Source organism: Aedes albopictus, chromosome 3 (genome assembly GCF_035046485.1).
Source record: "Aedes albopictus strain Foshan chromosome 3, AalbF5, whole genome shotgun sequence".
NCBI lineage: Eukaryota > Metazoa > Arthropoda > Insecta > Diptera > Culicidae > Aedes > Aedes albopictus.
Genome location: NC_085138.1, coordinates 313884319 through 313898942, shown reverse-complemented (window position 1 = coordinate 313898942; position 14624 = coordinate 313884319). Strand labels below are relative to the sequence as shown.

General features: G+C 39.7%; 1 protein-coding gene across 8 annotated transcripts in view; it reads right to left on the bottom strand.

Annotated features, from left to right (window-relative positions):
• LOC109425860 (uncharacterized) overlaps positions 1–14624 on the bottom strand; it is a 145515-nt gene that overhangs the window by 57248 nt on the left and 73643 nt on the right. For all 8 annotated transcript variants that reach the window (XM_062842520.1, XM_062842515.1, XM_062842519.1 and 5 more), the window contains exon 3: positions 3356–3458. In XM_062842520.1, coding sequence (XP_062698504.1) covers positions 3356–3458 — 103 coding nt within the window. The remainder of the gene's footprint in view (positions 1–3355; positions 3459–14624) is intronic.

Sequence of the window (14624 nt, the reverse complement as noted above, 5' to 3'; positions counted from 1 at the left end):
CTACACCCGTACCTCAAGAACAGTTTGGATGACCTAGGCCTAGACCTAGGCTATCCCGACTAATCTGATACTGTCTGTTGAATTTTCAGAAGACTTACTGGACATGATAGATTACAAATTGTAGCTTTATATAATGAAAGAAGTTACCGTTACACCCATTGACGAAGGGATCTAAACTCAAGAATAGTTTGGATGACCTAGGATATCCAGAAAAAAAAATCTTTATAATGTTCTACCGTTTTTATGCTATTGACCACCAAAACTTTAGAAAAAACGTAGAAAAACCGCCATAATAACACTAGGAAAAAATCCGGCTTCAAAGGGTTAAGGAAAGTTAGAGTCCTCTGAAACTCTCTTAAGCCCTCAGAAAATTTCCTGAAACTCCGTTAAGGTTGAAAAAGTTGCCATTGATACAATTGATTCAACGCAGTTTTATCTTTAAAAACTGAATATTTTGTACGGAAACTGTATTCAATGTACTACAAGTGGAGAATGGCATACAATGAATACATTTTCACTACGAAATTTTTAGTTTTCACCGAGAAAACTGCTTTTGAATTTTCAATGATGACGATTGTATCAATGACGACTTTTTTAACCTCAAACACTCCTGAAAATCCTAGTGTTCCATAGAGTTTTCAGGGAGTTTCAGAGGCAGTTTCGAGGGTTCCGGGGGTTTCAGAGGGCGCCACAGATGATAGAGGGGCTCCATGGGGCGTTAGAGGAGTTTAAGTACCTCGGCTTCAGAGGCCGAACATGGGCTTTGACACAATTTCAGGTGTTTTCGGATAAATTTCATCAGGTTTTAGGGACATTTCGGTGCTACCGGTGGATTTATTGGATCTTGCAGGGGTCCATATCGGCGATGCGGTAAACGCACGGGTATTCAGCATGATTTTTCTGAGGATGACGGGTTCGATTCCAGGTCGGTACAGGGACTTCTCGTAAAGGAAATTTCTTCGACTTCTTGGGTATAGAGTATCTTCGTGCCTGCCGCACGATATACACATGCAAAATGGTTATTGACATTGGCAAAGGAAGCTTCCAGTTAATATATGTTGAAGTACTCATAGAACACTGAGCTGAGGAGCAGGTTTTGTCTCAGTGAGAACAAAGAAGAAGAAAAAGAAAGAGAAGAAGAAAAGGGCATCGGTTTTAGGGAGTTTCAGAGAAATATCAGGGGGTTTTAGATTACTTTCAGCGAAATTCGATGGCCTCATAGAGGATTTGAAGGATGTTTTGGTGGGTTCCATAGGTTTACAGCGTTTTGAGGGAGTGTCAGGGGCTTTCGTAGACATTTCAGGGGTTTCGTAAAGTGTTAGGGGCGTAACAGGTGATCTGAATGGGGTATCGCAAGTATTTCAACCAGTTTCGAAGGATTTTCAGCCGGATTCAGCGACGTTACATGGAATCTCAAGGGTGTTTTGGAGGTTGTCAGAGGATTCCATAGGTGTGACAGAGGTTTTGAGGGGATCTCTAAGGATTTCGTATGCATTTTCGGGGGTTGTGGAGGGTTGCAGAAGCGTTACAGCGAGTTTAAAGGAGTCAGGATCTGAGGGTTTTTGGAGCTTCAGGGAGCTTTATAGAACTTTCAGTGGGTTACAGAGCTGTCACTGGTAGTATCAGGAGCATTTCAATGAATTTCACAGGGTCTCAGTGGCGTTACAGAGGGGTTTGAGGTTCGATGGTGTTGAAGTATTGCGTTGTGGGCGGTTTCAGTTGCACTATGGGTTTAAGGGATTAGCCCTTCCCCGCCCTGCAGCTCCTTGAAATTCCTAGTAACGTCCATGAGTTGTGCTCGCTGAAAATCTACTGATTCTTCCTGAAATACCTCGAAAACTTCCTTGTATTCCTTGAAATTCATTTAACGCCACTGAAACCCACTTAATGCTTCTTAATCTCCGTAATCCCCAGTAGCACACCTCTGCAACCCCTCCAAGAATCCCAAAAACCTCTAGTAGTGCCTCGGAAACCCCTTGAAACTCTCTCTCACCAACAAAAACGCACTTGAGAATCTTCTGAAACATCCTGAAACTTCCAAGAAGCTAGACTTCCAGCTCACGTAACAAAAGTCCCTTTTTAATACATTCGTTATTGTATTATCTTCTGTAAATATTGGACTATCGCTGCACTATGTTCATGTACCCTTTCTCAGAGACAGAATTTGATATCTACAAAAAACGCATATCTAATTGAGAAAAATGAATCCAATGCAATGAATTAAGTTTCATTTGTCAAACATAATAATTTAGCTACTTCGCGATTTATAATGACACGAAAACGAAAGCTAGATTTATCGCTATCAAATTTCGCACATATTCATCATCAAATTTATTAGCACCTCTTTCATTGGGCACACTGTTGCCTAATGGTAGGGATATCAGCACTCTGTGCTAATCTGCCCCTGTGGGATGCCCTCGAGCCAGTAGTGTAAACCATCCCCCCGGGAAATAAATGATCCGCGCTGACTGACCGACCGACCGACGTCCACTGCATTCGATTAGGAGTCTCCACGAGCGGTGTTCTTTTTCCCTACCTCTACGCTCATTAGCAATCCACTTTATACCGGATCATTAATTAAGATATTAACATGGTATCATTCACCGAGTGGGATGGGATGGTTGGGGTCAAGCTGAGACACAGGGGCGGCGGCGGGGTCGTTAGATGGACCGAGCCAGGCAGAGGGTAGTATCATTTTTCTCTCCTCGCACTATAATCGATGCAACAAAAGATGCGCGAACACGATAATCGTGCCCATTTTTTGCCCGTAGTGGTTCATTCTCACACTCCTGCCTGCATTCGCGGGCTGCTTGCTAAGTGGAGTGTGCTTAAGATCTGGCAGAAATCAATTTGTAAATGCCACCCTTAATGGGTTGTCATATTTGTGTATTTTGAGACCCCGGAGGGGGTCTCCAGTGGGTCTGCGCTCTGCAGAATGCGCCAATTTTCCAGCGAAATCCGGTGCATGGATGGAATTCGGTCGCAGCTTTTGGATGGCTTGCTCGTAAATTAGCATCAACTGGAAGCAATTTCTCATAAGTTTTCGTTGCACTTTATGGTGCAACTTACGAATGTTTCGCACCAGGGGGAATGGCACTACCCGTGGTGCAAAAAACCGTTTCTCATTTTCTCGTAGTTAGGGACTCTCAGTTACGGACCAATGATCAAGAGTTGACCCTTCATTTTTTTTCGGTATAACACCAAAGTCCCCAAAGTGGACCATCATTAATCAAAGATTTGCTTGTAAAATACCAACACAAAGTGATTCCGTTGCGCCGGAGGAATTTTTGCCGCGCGTTGATTAAAAGAAGAATTTATGTGCTGTAAATAATGCGGCACTAAAATCTGCTATTACCTGCTGTAGTCGCCGTCTTTTGGATGGTGTCGCCTGGCCACCGAGAGGCTGCTGTTGCTGCTACTGCTCAGATCCCGGACGTACGCCGTTGTACGATGTAGTTCTGAAAATGAATCAAGAAGAAAAAGGATTAAAAAAGTGAAGGTACATTCTGAAACTTCTGCTGGTGACAAGCGATCGATTTTATGTTATAAGAAATGCGAAAACTCAAAACATTCAACTCAGCTTAATGAGACACTCATGGTAAAAACTAATCACAAACGTGCACAATACCCAACTAACATTTTTAAGCCAAATAGTCGCGATGGGGTCCTTAGAACTACAATTAAACCTCTCTAAGACTCTTAGACTATTTAGACTTTGAGTTGTTGCTGATGAAATACTAATACCGCAAAAAACATTATTGTAGTGATTTGTATTTAGTACATAATATGCGCACAGTCAAAATTCTTAAACACACATTCTTAGCGTGCCTTTTGGCGCACAAAAAGTAGAGCATTGCTCGTAAATTTTATAATCGGATCAGTTGGGGCGATCGTGAAAGAAACTAAACTGCAGCAGCCAGCACCCAACAGGGCAGTGTTTCGGGTTATCTTTCATCTTGAAAGGGGCCACAGACAGACAGTTTACAACCGAGATGGTGCCGCGTGGAGAGCTGCAGTGTGCGAATGCGAAAATTATGCTAATTGACTGCGAGGAGTGTGGATTCACTCGAAATTGTTAGCACGATTAAAATGTTTGCTTGTTCCGGTTGGATTTTTTTTTGGGCGAAAATCGATCAATGATTTGTGGTGCTTTTTATGTTGATTTATGCTAACATGCGTGGTGTTGTTGAATTTGGATCATATAACATTTTTGAATAATGTGGCGTGTTATCATTTTTAAAGGCTTTTAAAATACCATCTATTGATCTCGAAGGATACATTTGCTATCATTCCTGGATGCTTTTTGTCATGTATACGGATCAACAACTTTTTGTCAAAGAGCTGGAAACTTGTCCAGTTTTGCATACGACAAAGGCAACCACATTAAAGCAGTAGCTAGCCGAATTGTTCTTAACACCCAAGGTGTCTCACAAATCTTCATAAAAATATAATAACAACCATTTTTTAAAAAATAGACATGATTTCAGGAATAAAGTCTATGGTGTAGTTCAAAAAAAAATCAATGAGGATCCTCCACATCTGATCATTTTATCAAGTTTTACACTCTCGTTTTATTATGATCCTTATAGTTACAATACATCTAAAACAAGTGAAACAGAGTATAACTACGGTGTATCAAAAATTTGTCCGTACAATAATTTTGCGTTGCGTTGCGTTGCGTGGTAACGGAGTAATTCGTAGATTGCATACTGGAAGTTTTCATGTTAAAACTTTAAGACTCCTATTCTAATTGCTTATGGAATGCTATTTGGGAAGGAACAGCTATCCAATCAGAGGTTGAAGTAAAAAAGACATGAAAACTTCCATTGCTGGCCACGCCCATCTTCTCCATTACGAGGATAGGAAAGGATGTGATGATATGACACCTACCTTACAAGAGGTCAGCGACTCACCGACACTCCCATAGGTGGCAAGGAGTTGGATATTTGGAATGGGTTGATTTGGAAGTCACTATAAGCGAGTGATGGGACAAGATTCAGATTGTGTAAGTGTATTTGTGTACATCATGTAGATGTATTGATGTGAGTGTAGGTATTTTAATTTTTTCAAACACCAACGTTGGGAGTGACGTAGATTTTGTCACTCCATGGGCCTTTTCGCTCCAGGGATGGGGCACAGGCATTTTCACTGTGTCCTGGCTAAAAAGCCTAGGCTTAAGCGCCATTGATCGCTCTCTGAAACGATAAGAAATACGTTATGTGGATGGGGAGGAATAGTAAGGAAGGGATAATATCTGTTTATCGAGATGCCAGCGACTCACCGACGCCCTCGTAAACAGAAAGGATGTGGGATTTTGGTACGGGAATGGTCTGGAGTTCAGTATGATTAAGTTATGCAACTGGATTAAAAATGTTCGCCTTAGTTAATAGACTTAATTATAAGAGAATGTCAATCAGCCCAATCCATTAATTAAAAAAAATAAACACAAAAATAATTAATTTTGGATAGATCTCACCGAATTTGTTGAGAAGATTGAGAAACTTGGCGTTAGATTGTCGAGTTCTTCAAATTAACGATTTCTTGGCAATCGTGTGGCCCGTTTGAAGATGCATTCAAAGCATTGACGGTGGTTTTCTAATTTCGACAAGCACCGCTGGTGGACGCTATTCATCGGATTCATCATCAATCCAATGAGCATAGCAGATAATGGCAATCCGCTGAGACCCGTAAACCAGGATTGGTGCTACTTGAGAGACATTATTACACCTGCCGTTGTCTTCTTCCGAGATTGATTGCTAACAAATATTATGGTTATTTTGGCCCACAACGGAACGGTTTTCACAAGAAATTTGAACACTTTTATTCGAACCACGCGACACCGATTTTTTTTCAGCTGTTTGAAAACTTTGGTTTTAACCTGTGGTCACATGTTACACTACTTTAATTTGCTAAATCACTATTAAATTATTAAAATTCAAGTTTAAAATCAACCGAATTTTGGAAAATAAAAGGATGCAAAAATGACAGCCGAAAAAAAAAAAATACGTCCGCGCGCGCTCACAGACTGCTGCGATCTCCAATTTGTCCGTACAATAATTTTTTCGTCTAAATAATTTTTCATTCAAATTTTTATAATTTTTTATACATCAATCAAAATCGCTGAAGTTTTGACCAAAGACCAAAAACCATATATTGAAGCTCCATCGACAACATTTTGAGCGAGATCGAATTAGTTTTCTGAAAGCTATAGAACGTTTAGTAAAACTTATAATATTTCTGAACCCTTTTTTATTTTTTGTGTTACAGTTTATACCTAAGGCTTGCATATGCGCAGCTTCGTTGAAGGTTTTATGTTCACTACAAGAAAAATCTGCATATGTTCAGAGTATCATTTGGAAATTTATCATATTTTGATCATTAAAAAGGCCAAGTGTTTTCAACTTCTTAAACATTTTTTAATGTAATATTTTTATACAGGACCTACTAAACTACATATGCAGAGTAGGCCATATACATTTTTCGTCCAATTAACGTTTGGCAGATTATATGTGCAAAATATGGTAAATGTATAAACATTGTCAACTTCATAAGCAATTTTTTCATATTTTTTGTAGTGAACAAGTTAACCCTACCGAGATAACGTATCTAATGTTCATGTGCTAGTGTTTCCTCAAAAAAGTTTGAAAATATTTCATCCAATATTCTTTGAGATATAGAGTATTAAAATTTTGCTTAATAAACCATCAAGCTTTACTAAATGTTCTATAACTTTCAGAAAACTTGCCCAAGCTTGCTTAAAATTTCACCAATGGAGCTTCAATATATGGCTTACGATTGGTGAACATTTGAATTAAAAAAATATTTTGACGAAAAAGCTGTTGTACGGATAATTGTTTGGTACACTATATGCAAATGACTGTCGAAAATGACTGTCAGATAACATCATGGTTTACAATAGATATGTAAGTATATCAAAAAGCCTATTTCTCTCCGTTTCTTTATTTTTCTCTTACTCTCCCACTCTCTTTAGCCCCAGCACTCGCTTTGTTTCAATACTCTTTCTTCTGCTGTCAAAATTATTCAGAGAATCTTCAGAAACTACGAAAAGCTATTGAAGAAGGGAATGGGTCTGCAACAGGGTAACGCTTCAAATAAAATTTCCATACAGAAGATTTTATTAATCAATCCCGATGGAAATCTCTGCAGAAATTCCCCTATAGGAATTCTGGAAGAAAAATCTGGAAGAATCCTTAGAGGAATTGGGCTGGAAGCTCGCAGGGATCGCTCAAAGAATCACAGAAGAAATTCTGGGAGGAATTAATGGAGAAATGCCGAGAAGAATCCTTCAAGGAATACCAGCATAAATCTCGGCACTTATACCCAAAAGAATTCCTATTGCATTCTCTAAATATGTCTTGACTGAAGTGTTGTCAGGAGGAATCCGTGAAGAAACCCAGGCAGGCATCTCTGGAGGAATGTCAGCTAGAATTTCTAAAAAAATCCTTCCAGTATTTTCCAAAGCATTCCCTTAACAATTCATAGAACGAATCATAGAAGAAATCCAGGAAGGAATTATTGACGAAAACCCTGAAAAACTTGGGATAGGTTTTTGAAAACATCCCATCAGAAATTTAAGCTCGATACCAGTCCAGGATTGCCTGAATAAATCTCGGTTGAAATCTATATTCTTTCACATTTCTTTTCAAGAAAATCCCTTAAGGAATCACAGGATAAACCCCGGAAGGAATCTTTGAAGGAATTCCAACATGGATCCCTGAAGAGGAACGCTTGAAAAAATCCCTGAAAAAAAAAATCAAGAAAGTTCTCGAGAATATCTGATCTTATCAAATCTGATCTCATGTCTTCACCCTACTCTCTACCCCAACTCTCTACTGCAACACCTCTACCTTACCGCCATCCCTCCCCTCTATCCCAACCTTCTATTCTAACCCTCTATTCTAATCATACTGTCTGCCATATCCTTTACTACAACCGTCAACGCTACCCTCTACCCTATCCTCTACCTTACGTTACAGGTTGTTTGCAAAATGGAGCTTGCTTACAAGTTATTGTGCAAGAAATTGTTTTATGTAAAATCGAATGAAATGAAATGGAAATTTAAATGTTCTAAGGCGCTGTCCATAAACTACGTAGACTCATTTTGCTCCATCTACAAGAAGGGTGACAAGTTGGAGTGCGAGAACTTCCGAGCTATCACAACTCTGAATACCGCCTACGAAGTGATATCCCAGATCATCTTCCGTCGTCTTTCACCTAAAAAGTTAATGAGCTTGTGGGAAGTTATCAAGCCAGATTCGTTAACGGCCGCTCGGCAAAGGACCACCGTGGAAGGTGTTATGCGATGACTAGGCTCTACAACCGAGGAACGATTTTTACGAAATCCGGCCAATTTGTCTGTTTTCGGATGACACGGATATTATTGCTAGAGCACTTGGAACGGTGGCAGAGCTACCCGCATTAAACGTGAAGCAGCAATGGCCGGACTCACGATGAACGCGTCGAAAGCGAAGATCATGTACTTCGCAGGCGGAACCACGAACGACAGGACAAGCATAGGCACTAGGCAGCAGTATATGATAGACGAGGACACTTTCGAAGTGGTGGAGGACTTCGTCTACCTCGGGTCCTTATTAACTACAGACAAAAACGAATCCCCCGAAGGAATTCCTGGTAGAATCCCCTAAACAAAACTCTGGAGGAATTCCCAGATATTATTTTTGAAGGAACCCGCAAGTAAAACCTGGAGTGATCGACAGATGGATTCCCTTTTGAAATCATAGAACGGAGTTTCATCAAGTAACTACGGAGAAATTTTCTGGAGGAATTCTTGCTGAGAACCACAGAAGATAATTGGAAAATCTTCTGATGGAACTCCTAGAGTAATTACCACTGCTTTGAAAAATCATCACATGAAATTTCTAGAGGAATACCCCCCCACGCAAGAATTTCTGAAGGAATCTCCAGATGGTATTCGAGAAATAATTAGTTTTTTATTTTGTGTATGTTGGATTTTGTTTTTTCGTCAGATGGAGTTCCTGGTGGAATCCTCAGGAGAGAATGTCTGATGTCAACTCCCAACGGAATTCCAGGAGGAACGTCAATAGTTTTTTTTTGTTTTGAGAAATATTCAGACTAGCCTTAATCTCTTGGTTCAGTGCCAGTTTAGCCGCCCTACAGGCCTCATTTTAATCTTATCGTTGCGAGCTCTTTGCATCCTCTTTCTAGCTCTTAGGCAGGATGCCTATTTAACCCTCTAATACCCAAATTTTTGATTTTGATCTAAATATCATTTTTCGTCATCTAAAATCGATTTAAACATGTTTTGGAAAATGATTCTTTTTAATTCTCGATTTCATGAATTTCAGTTTTTGATTTTTCTAATTTTTATTTTTGAACATCCCCACATTTATATATTTTTCCTGGAAGCCAATTTGGGAAACGGATTTTTTGAGATGAAAACATTTTGAGATTTTATGATTATTGTTGAAACATTATTATTTTATAGAAAATTTTATTTTCCGTGTAATTTTAAGGAAAATAATTTTAGAGTGTATTCGATTCCCTTAAACTATTAAACAAGGATAGAATGATTTGAGAAAATTTAAAAATATGTTAATTGTAGCGATTCAATACAAAACAAACAATGACTTCTAAAAAGTGACTAAAACATCAATTTTTCAATGATTTTTAAAAAATGTAAGTACGCTTTAAAATACACCAAAAACCATTTTTAGATATACAGAACAGTCCTAAATATCAGCCAAAAATATAAAAAAACCATTTTCCACGAAACAAAAATTACAAAAATGCTCAAACTATACCCCGTCTAAAGGCGGGATTGGGTATTAGAGGGTTAAGCCTATATCCTAGCTAGCATTCAAACATCAGAAGCCAGTTTCAACACGCATGCTACTAATTATCATATCAGATTCTGACACGTTAAACGAGGTTTTCTTTTCATCATTTGTCTACTGCGTCAACCACCAAAACCAAATCTCTAATTGAAACAGCCTGTGAATTGAAAATGTTTTTCTTGGCACAAGTGTCCCTCAATTTGTCTCTTTCTTGTAATGTGTCGGTAGCTCACTAGCAACCACCGCGTCGTCAATAGTCCGGCTCATATGATCATCTACCGTATAATCTGTAGAATTGCTGGGATATTTTGGCATTTTTCAGCCAAATATCTGCCAAAAGGCGAAAAAAAAACTAACCTGATTTCAAACGTTAGCATCACTTAGCATACCGAATGTATACTTGCGAAGAAATATCCATTTTTCATCCTATCATAAACTATCAGATTTCCACTTTCCAACCAACATGCATTCATTAAGGCTCCACATGGGTGGTCCTCCGCTAGATAGCGCCGCCACCGGCTAAATACTTGCACAAGCAAACATCATGACCGGCAAGGCCTTTTGCAGAAAAAAAGATGATCTAAAACTTGCCACGCTGCCGTTCGTTCGTGCATTCATTGGTTGATGATGCCAACTATCACGCATTTAAATTGTCATAAAGCAGACCAGTCAGTATCGGAAAGTTTTGCGTCGCATCAAATGTTACATTACGAACTGAACTCGAGACAAGCGTGTTCGTTCGGACAGTTTTCTGGATGACTGCATTGGATCAGATGTGGTTCCGCGTGCGCGTTGGCGGTGCCAGGCGGCTGCTGTAAGTGTAGTGATGATTTTACAACTTATATTCATTTGTGAATTACGATTTAGTGACACTTAACATGGGTGTGGTAAAAAACGTGTTCGATGTCAGAAATTTTGAATTATGAGGGATGAAAGCATTTATATGATGTCACACGATAGAAATTTAGGAACTGGCAGAGAAGCTAGTTCCCTTCGATAGCTCAACAGACCCGTGTACAAGGGAGGAGGTTTGGGGGTTAAACCCCTCCCATTGTCGATATTCCGCGCCCCTCCGAAAAGTTGGAAAAACCCCTCCCTTGTCGCCTTTTCTGTGCACGGCCCTGTAGCTCAATATTATATGACCGCATTTGAGATCTACAATAATGGTTATGACACAGATAAACAGAAGTATCTCTTGGAACAAATGGCGACTTAGGGGTCGTTCATAAATGACGTCGCATTTTAGAGGTGGGAAGTCCCTGAGCTTGCTACGAGCAATGTGTTTGTGTTGATATGGGAAAAAAGGCTACGAGGGGGGAGGGGGTTGTAGAAAATTGGCAAAAAAATGCAACAACATTCATGGACGGACCCTTACTCCATCGTCACAAAAACATAAGCACTCAATGCTAATCACGCTGTGTTTCACAAAGCGCTCACTAGGTGGCGGTAGTTAGCAAACGTCAAATAGGCACAAACATGATTCAAGCGCCATAAGTGGGTGATTTTCGAACTACAATGTATAGATATGCAAAATATGGACGATGTGAAGTGACGTCCATTTGTCAGTGGTTGTGAATCTATATATATAAAAATGAGTTTGAAGTCCCTTTGAGGCAACAAAACTCAAGAACGGATGAACCGATCAGCATGACTCTTGCACGGTTCAGTTCATATTCGTGGTGGCTGTGTTTATATGTACAAAAAGTTACGAAAATCAATTAGAAAAGTAAGAAAATTGATAAAGTACTGATTTTTCATGTGCTGGGTAAGAAATCAACAAGATCAAAATAAAACCAATCTAGAGTGCGGTGTTATTTTGAGCTCAACAGTTGTCAAACCACCACAAGACGGCAAGACAAAGTTTGCCGGGACAGCTAGTTATATAATATATATAGGGTTGCATATAGTTTTCTACCATCTGTAGAATAAGAGCGTGACAGTCATTTCAATTTTATTGTTTTACTTTATTGCAAGCCGGTATTGTTTTCAATTGATTTCTCTGTCGGTGACCATTTTGCATAAGACTATCGTTTGTCTATTTTTATGTTCGACGAATCCTAGTAAATTTTCATGACGACATGATCCTGGACCGACCGGAAATCGAATCAATCACCGTCAGCATGTCTTGCTGCGCGTTTACAGCTTCGGATTTGGGACTTTTCCTAAGTTTGATTATTATGAAATATGCACAAATGTGTATATCGTATCATTCAAACAAAAAAAAAAAACAAAATACTGTTGAGAAAGAAAGTTCCAAAAAACCGAGGAACCCCAGTAAATAAAATGATCTAATTGATCAGGATATCAAATCGAAAGCCTCCCGCAGCGTGAAACTGGAGCAGTTTTGCATTAGCACATGTCAAAACTCACCTTAGGATACGATTATAGTCGATCGTAAACCTCACATAAAACACTCCCATGCACTCTCTTCCTACTATATCTACCTATCTAGTATTGATGCCACCCGGCTATTTTGCTCCCAGTAGCACCGATCCGCCAACAGCGATCACAAAAAAAGTTGTTGGTCCAACAAACCGTCTTGGTCGCGCCACCACTCACTCTGTCGTCGGATCAACAGCAGGGGCATGTCGCGTGCGAAATTTACGAGCCGTTCACATAGAGCCCATTCAGTCGCGGTAAAGATGAATTAGCATTTGGTGCATTCGTTGAAGCGGTCCGATAGCTACTGCCTGCCGTAGTCGCCTCGTGGTTTTTTGTATGGTTCGGGTTGATGGAGCAAAATAAACTATTGGTGTGTTTCTTATTTGTACTCTCACATGATTCGTGAATTCGTAAACTTTCACCAAAAAACAGAAAAAAGTCAGCATTCATTGACTGCTTCTTCTTTTCCTTATTTGTCTACTTCTTCTTAGAGCAATGGCCCAACTGGCGTAACGTCCCAAAACCTGTTCTAGCTGAATACTAACGCGATTACCGTTTCGTTTAATTATTTACATCATAAAAATAACAGTATTTTTTATAATAAAATGAACCGAATTCCCTAGCTAGTTGAACCAGTAATACTCAGAGTTGCATTTGACACCTTAGTCCCCCAAAGCTAGTCTTTTCGACTGATCGGCACTCGGTCGAGCTCACTGATGGTGTTTGTATCGCTGTGAATCATGACTGGCGGACAGAAAGATTAGTACCAATTGAGTACCAACAACTAACAAAGGAAGCTATTTCCCCGTTCATGTGGTTTTTATGGCGAAATGTTGCAAGATGTCAGCAGATGATATCTAAGCGCCAGGACAGGGTGAAGTGCGATTAGTTATTTTACCTACTAGGTCTACTCTTACGTCTTGAAACAGTTTCATCACAACGGTTCATAGAAACACCAGAGTTTCCAAATTTGTTTATAGTTTCTGAGATTATTACTGAAAATGAAGATTTTCTAAGCTGATTATTTACTCGGGCAATTATCCAACTAGCCTTCCTTTCCCTCAGCTGTCGCAAGGACGTAGCCAGGACAGTCCTCGATCTTTGGAGGATTGCGTCAATCTTTTCTTAAAGTCGGAGATTAGTCTCCAATATTTGTGCTTTTTTATCTGTATTAACGAGATTTTTACCCCTACACTGAAAAAAAATTTGTTGTGGAAACTACCGATTCCATAGTAAAATTACTAACCGTACTTATGATTCTCAACTGACAACAATTTCCAGTTAATTCCACTAAAACACTGTCAACTTAACTGGCAGTGCTGGTAACATTACTAAAAATAATCTTAATTTAACAAATGAGCTCTGTATTTTTAACCATACTGTGTTTTAAAATGCGTGTCCAGGAAAATATAACAATGTTTTGTTGTTGAGACGACTACGCGTTTAGTTAAATTTACTACAATGCATTGAAAATTAAAGCATATTTCAGTTACCTTAACAGATTTTGTCGGTTGAGAATCATAGGTACGGTTAGTAATTTTACTATGGAATCGGTAGTTTCCACAATAAAGTTTATTTCAGTGTAGGCTAGTTCATCTCGGGTCCCTTGCTTTACTTTCTTTCAGAAGAACTCTGAGTTTCTCGGGAGTGGGATTCGATCCCAGGTCCTCGGCGTGATAGTCTCGTGCTTTAACCACCACACCTGGTCCGCTCCACTTTGTGCTTTGGTACGGACGGGAAGAAGGCAACAGTCACAACAGCGGTCTAGGACGATACCACCTACGAGTTTATGCGACTTGCTTAATGCTAATGCTAATGATTATTTACTTGGACAATTTGCTCGATTAAATCTACGCCGAATAAAGTGTCTCCACTGTACCCGCTCCTGTGCCAATTGCTCCGAGTTTCCGAAGGAGCTAAGCGGTCTTAGCTCCTCTTCAACCGCAAACAGCCATTAAATGCGCGGCCTCTTCCCGAATCTCTACTGAATATTATCCATCTGTCATTCTTCCGGAATCCATGTGATCAGCCTAACTCATCCTGGTGTTCTTGTACCAACTTTTCGAACTCTTTAAGGCATAGGTTCCCAAACTTTTTTGGTTGGCGACCCCCCTAGCTACTGGGCTAACTTTTCGCGACCCACCAGGGAAAAATGTAAACTTAAATACTAAAAATAAATTGAACTTTTTCTAGAACCGAGAAAACGCTGCAATTTAACCATATCCTTACAATGACTGTGTTTACTTTAGTGTTAATGTAATCATAATCATCTAGCAAATATTATAAAATCCATACTTATACCAATATAAATAAAGTGAAACTGTCTCTCGCGACCCCCCTTCTGAAGGCCGGCGACCCCCCTGGGGGGTCGCGACCCACAGTTTGGGAAACTATGCTTTAAGGGGA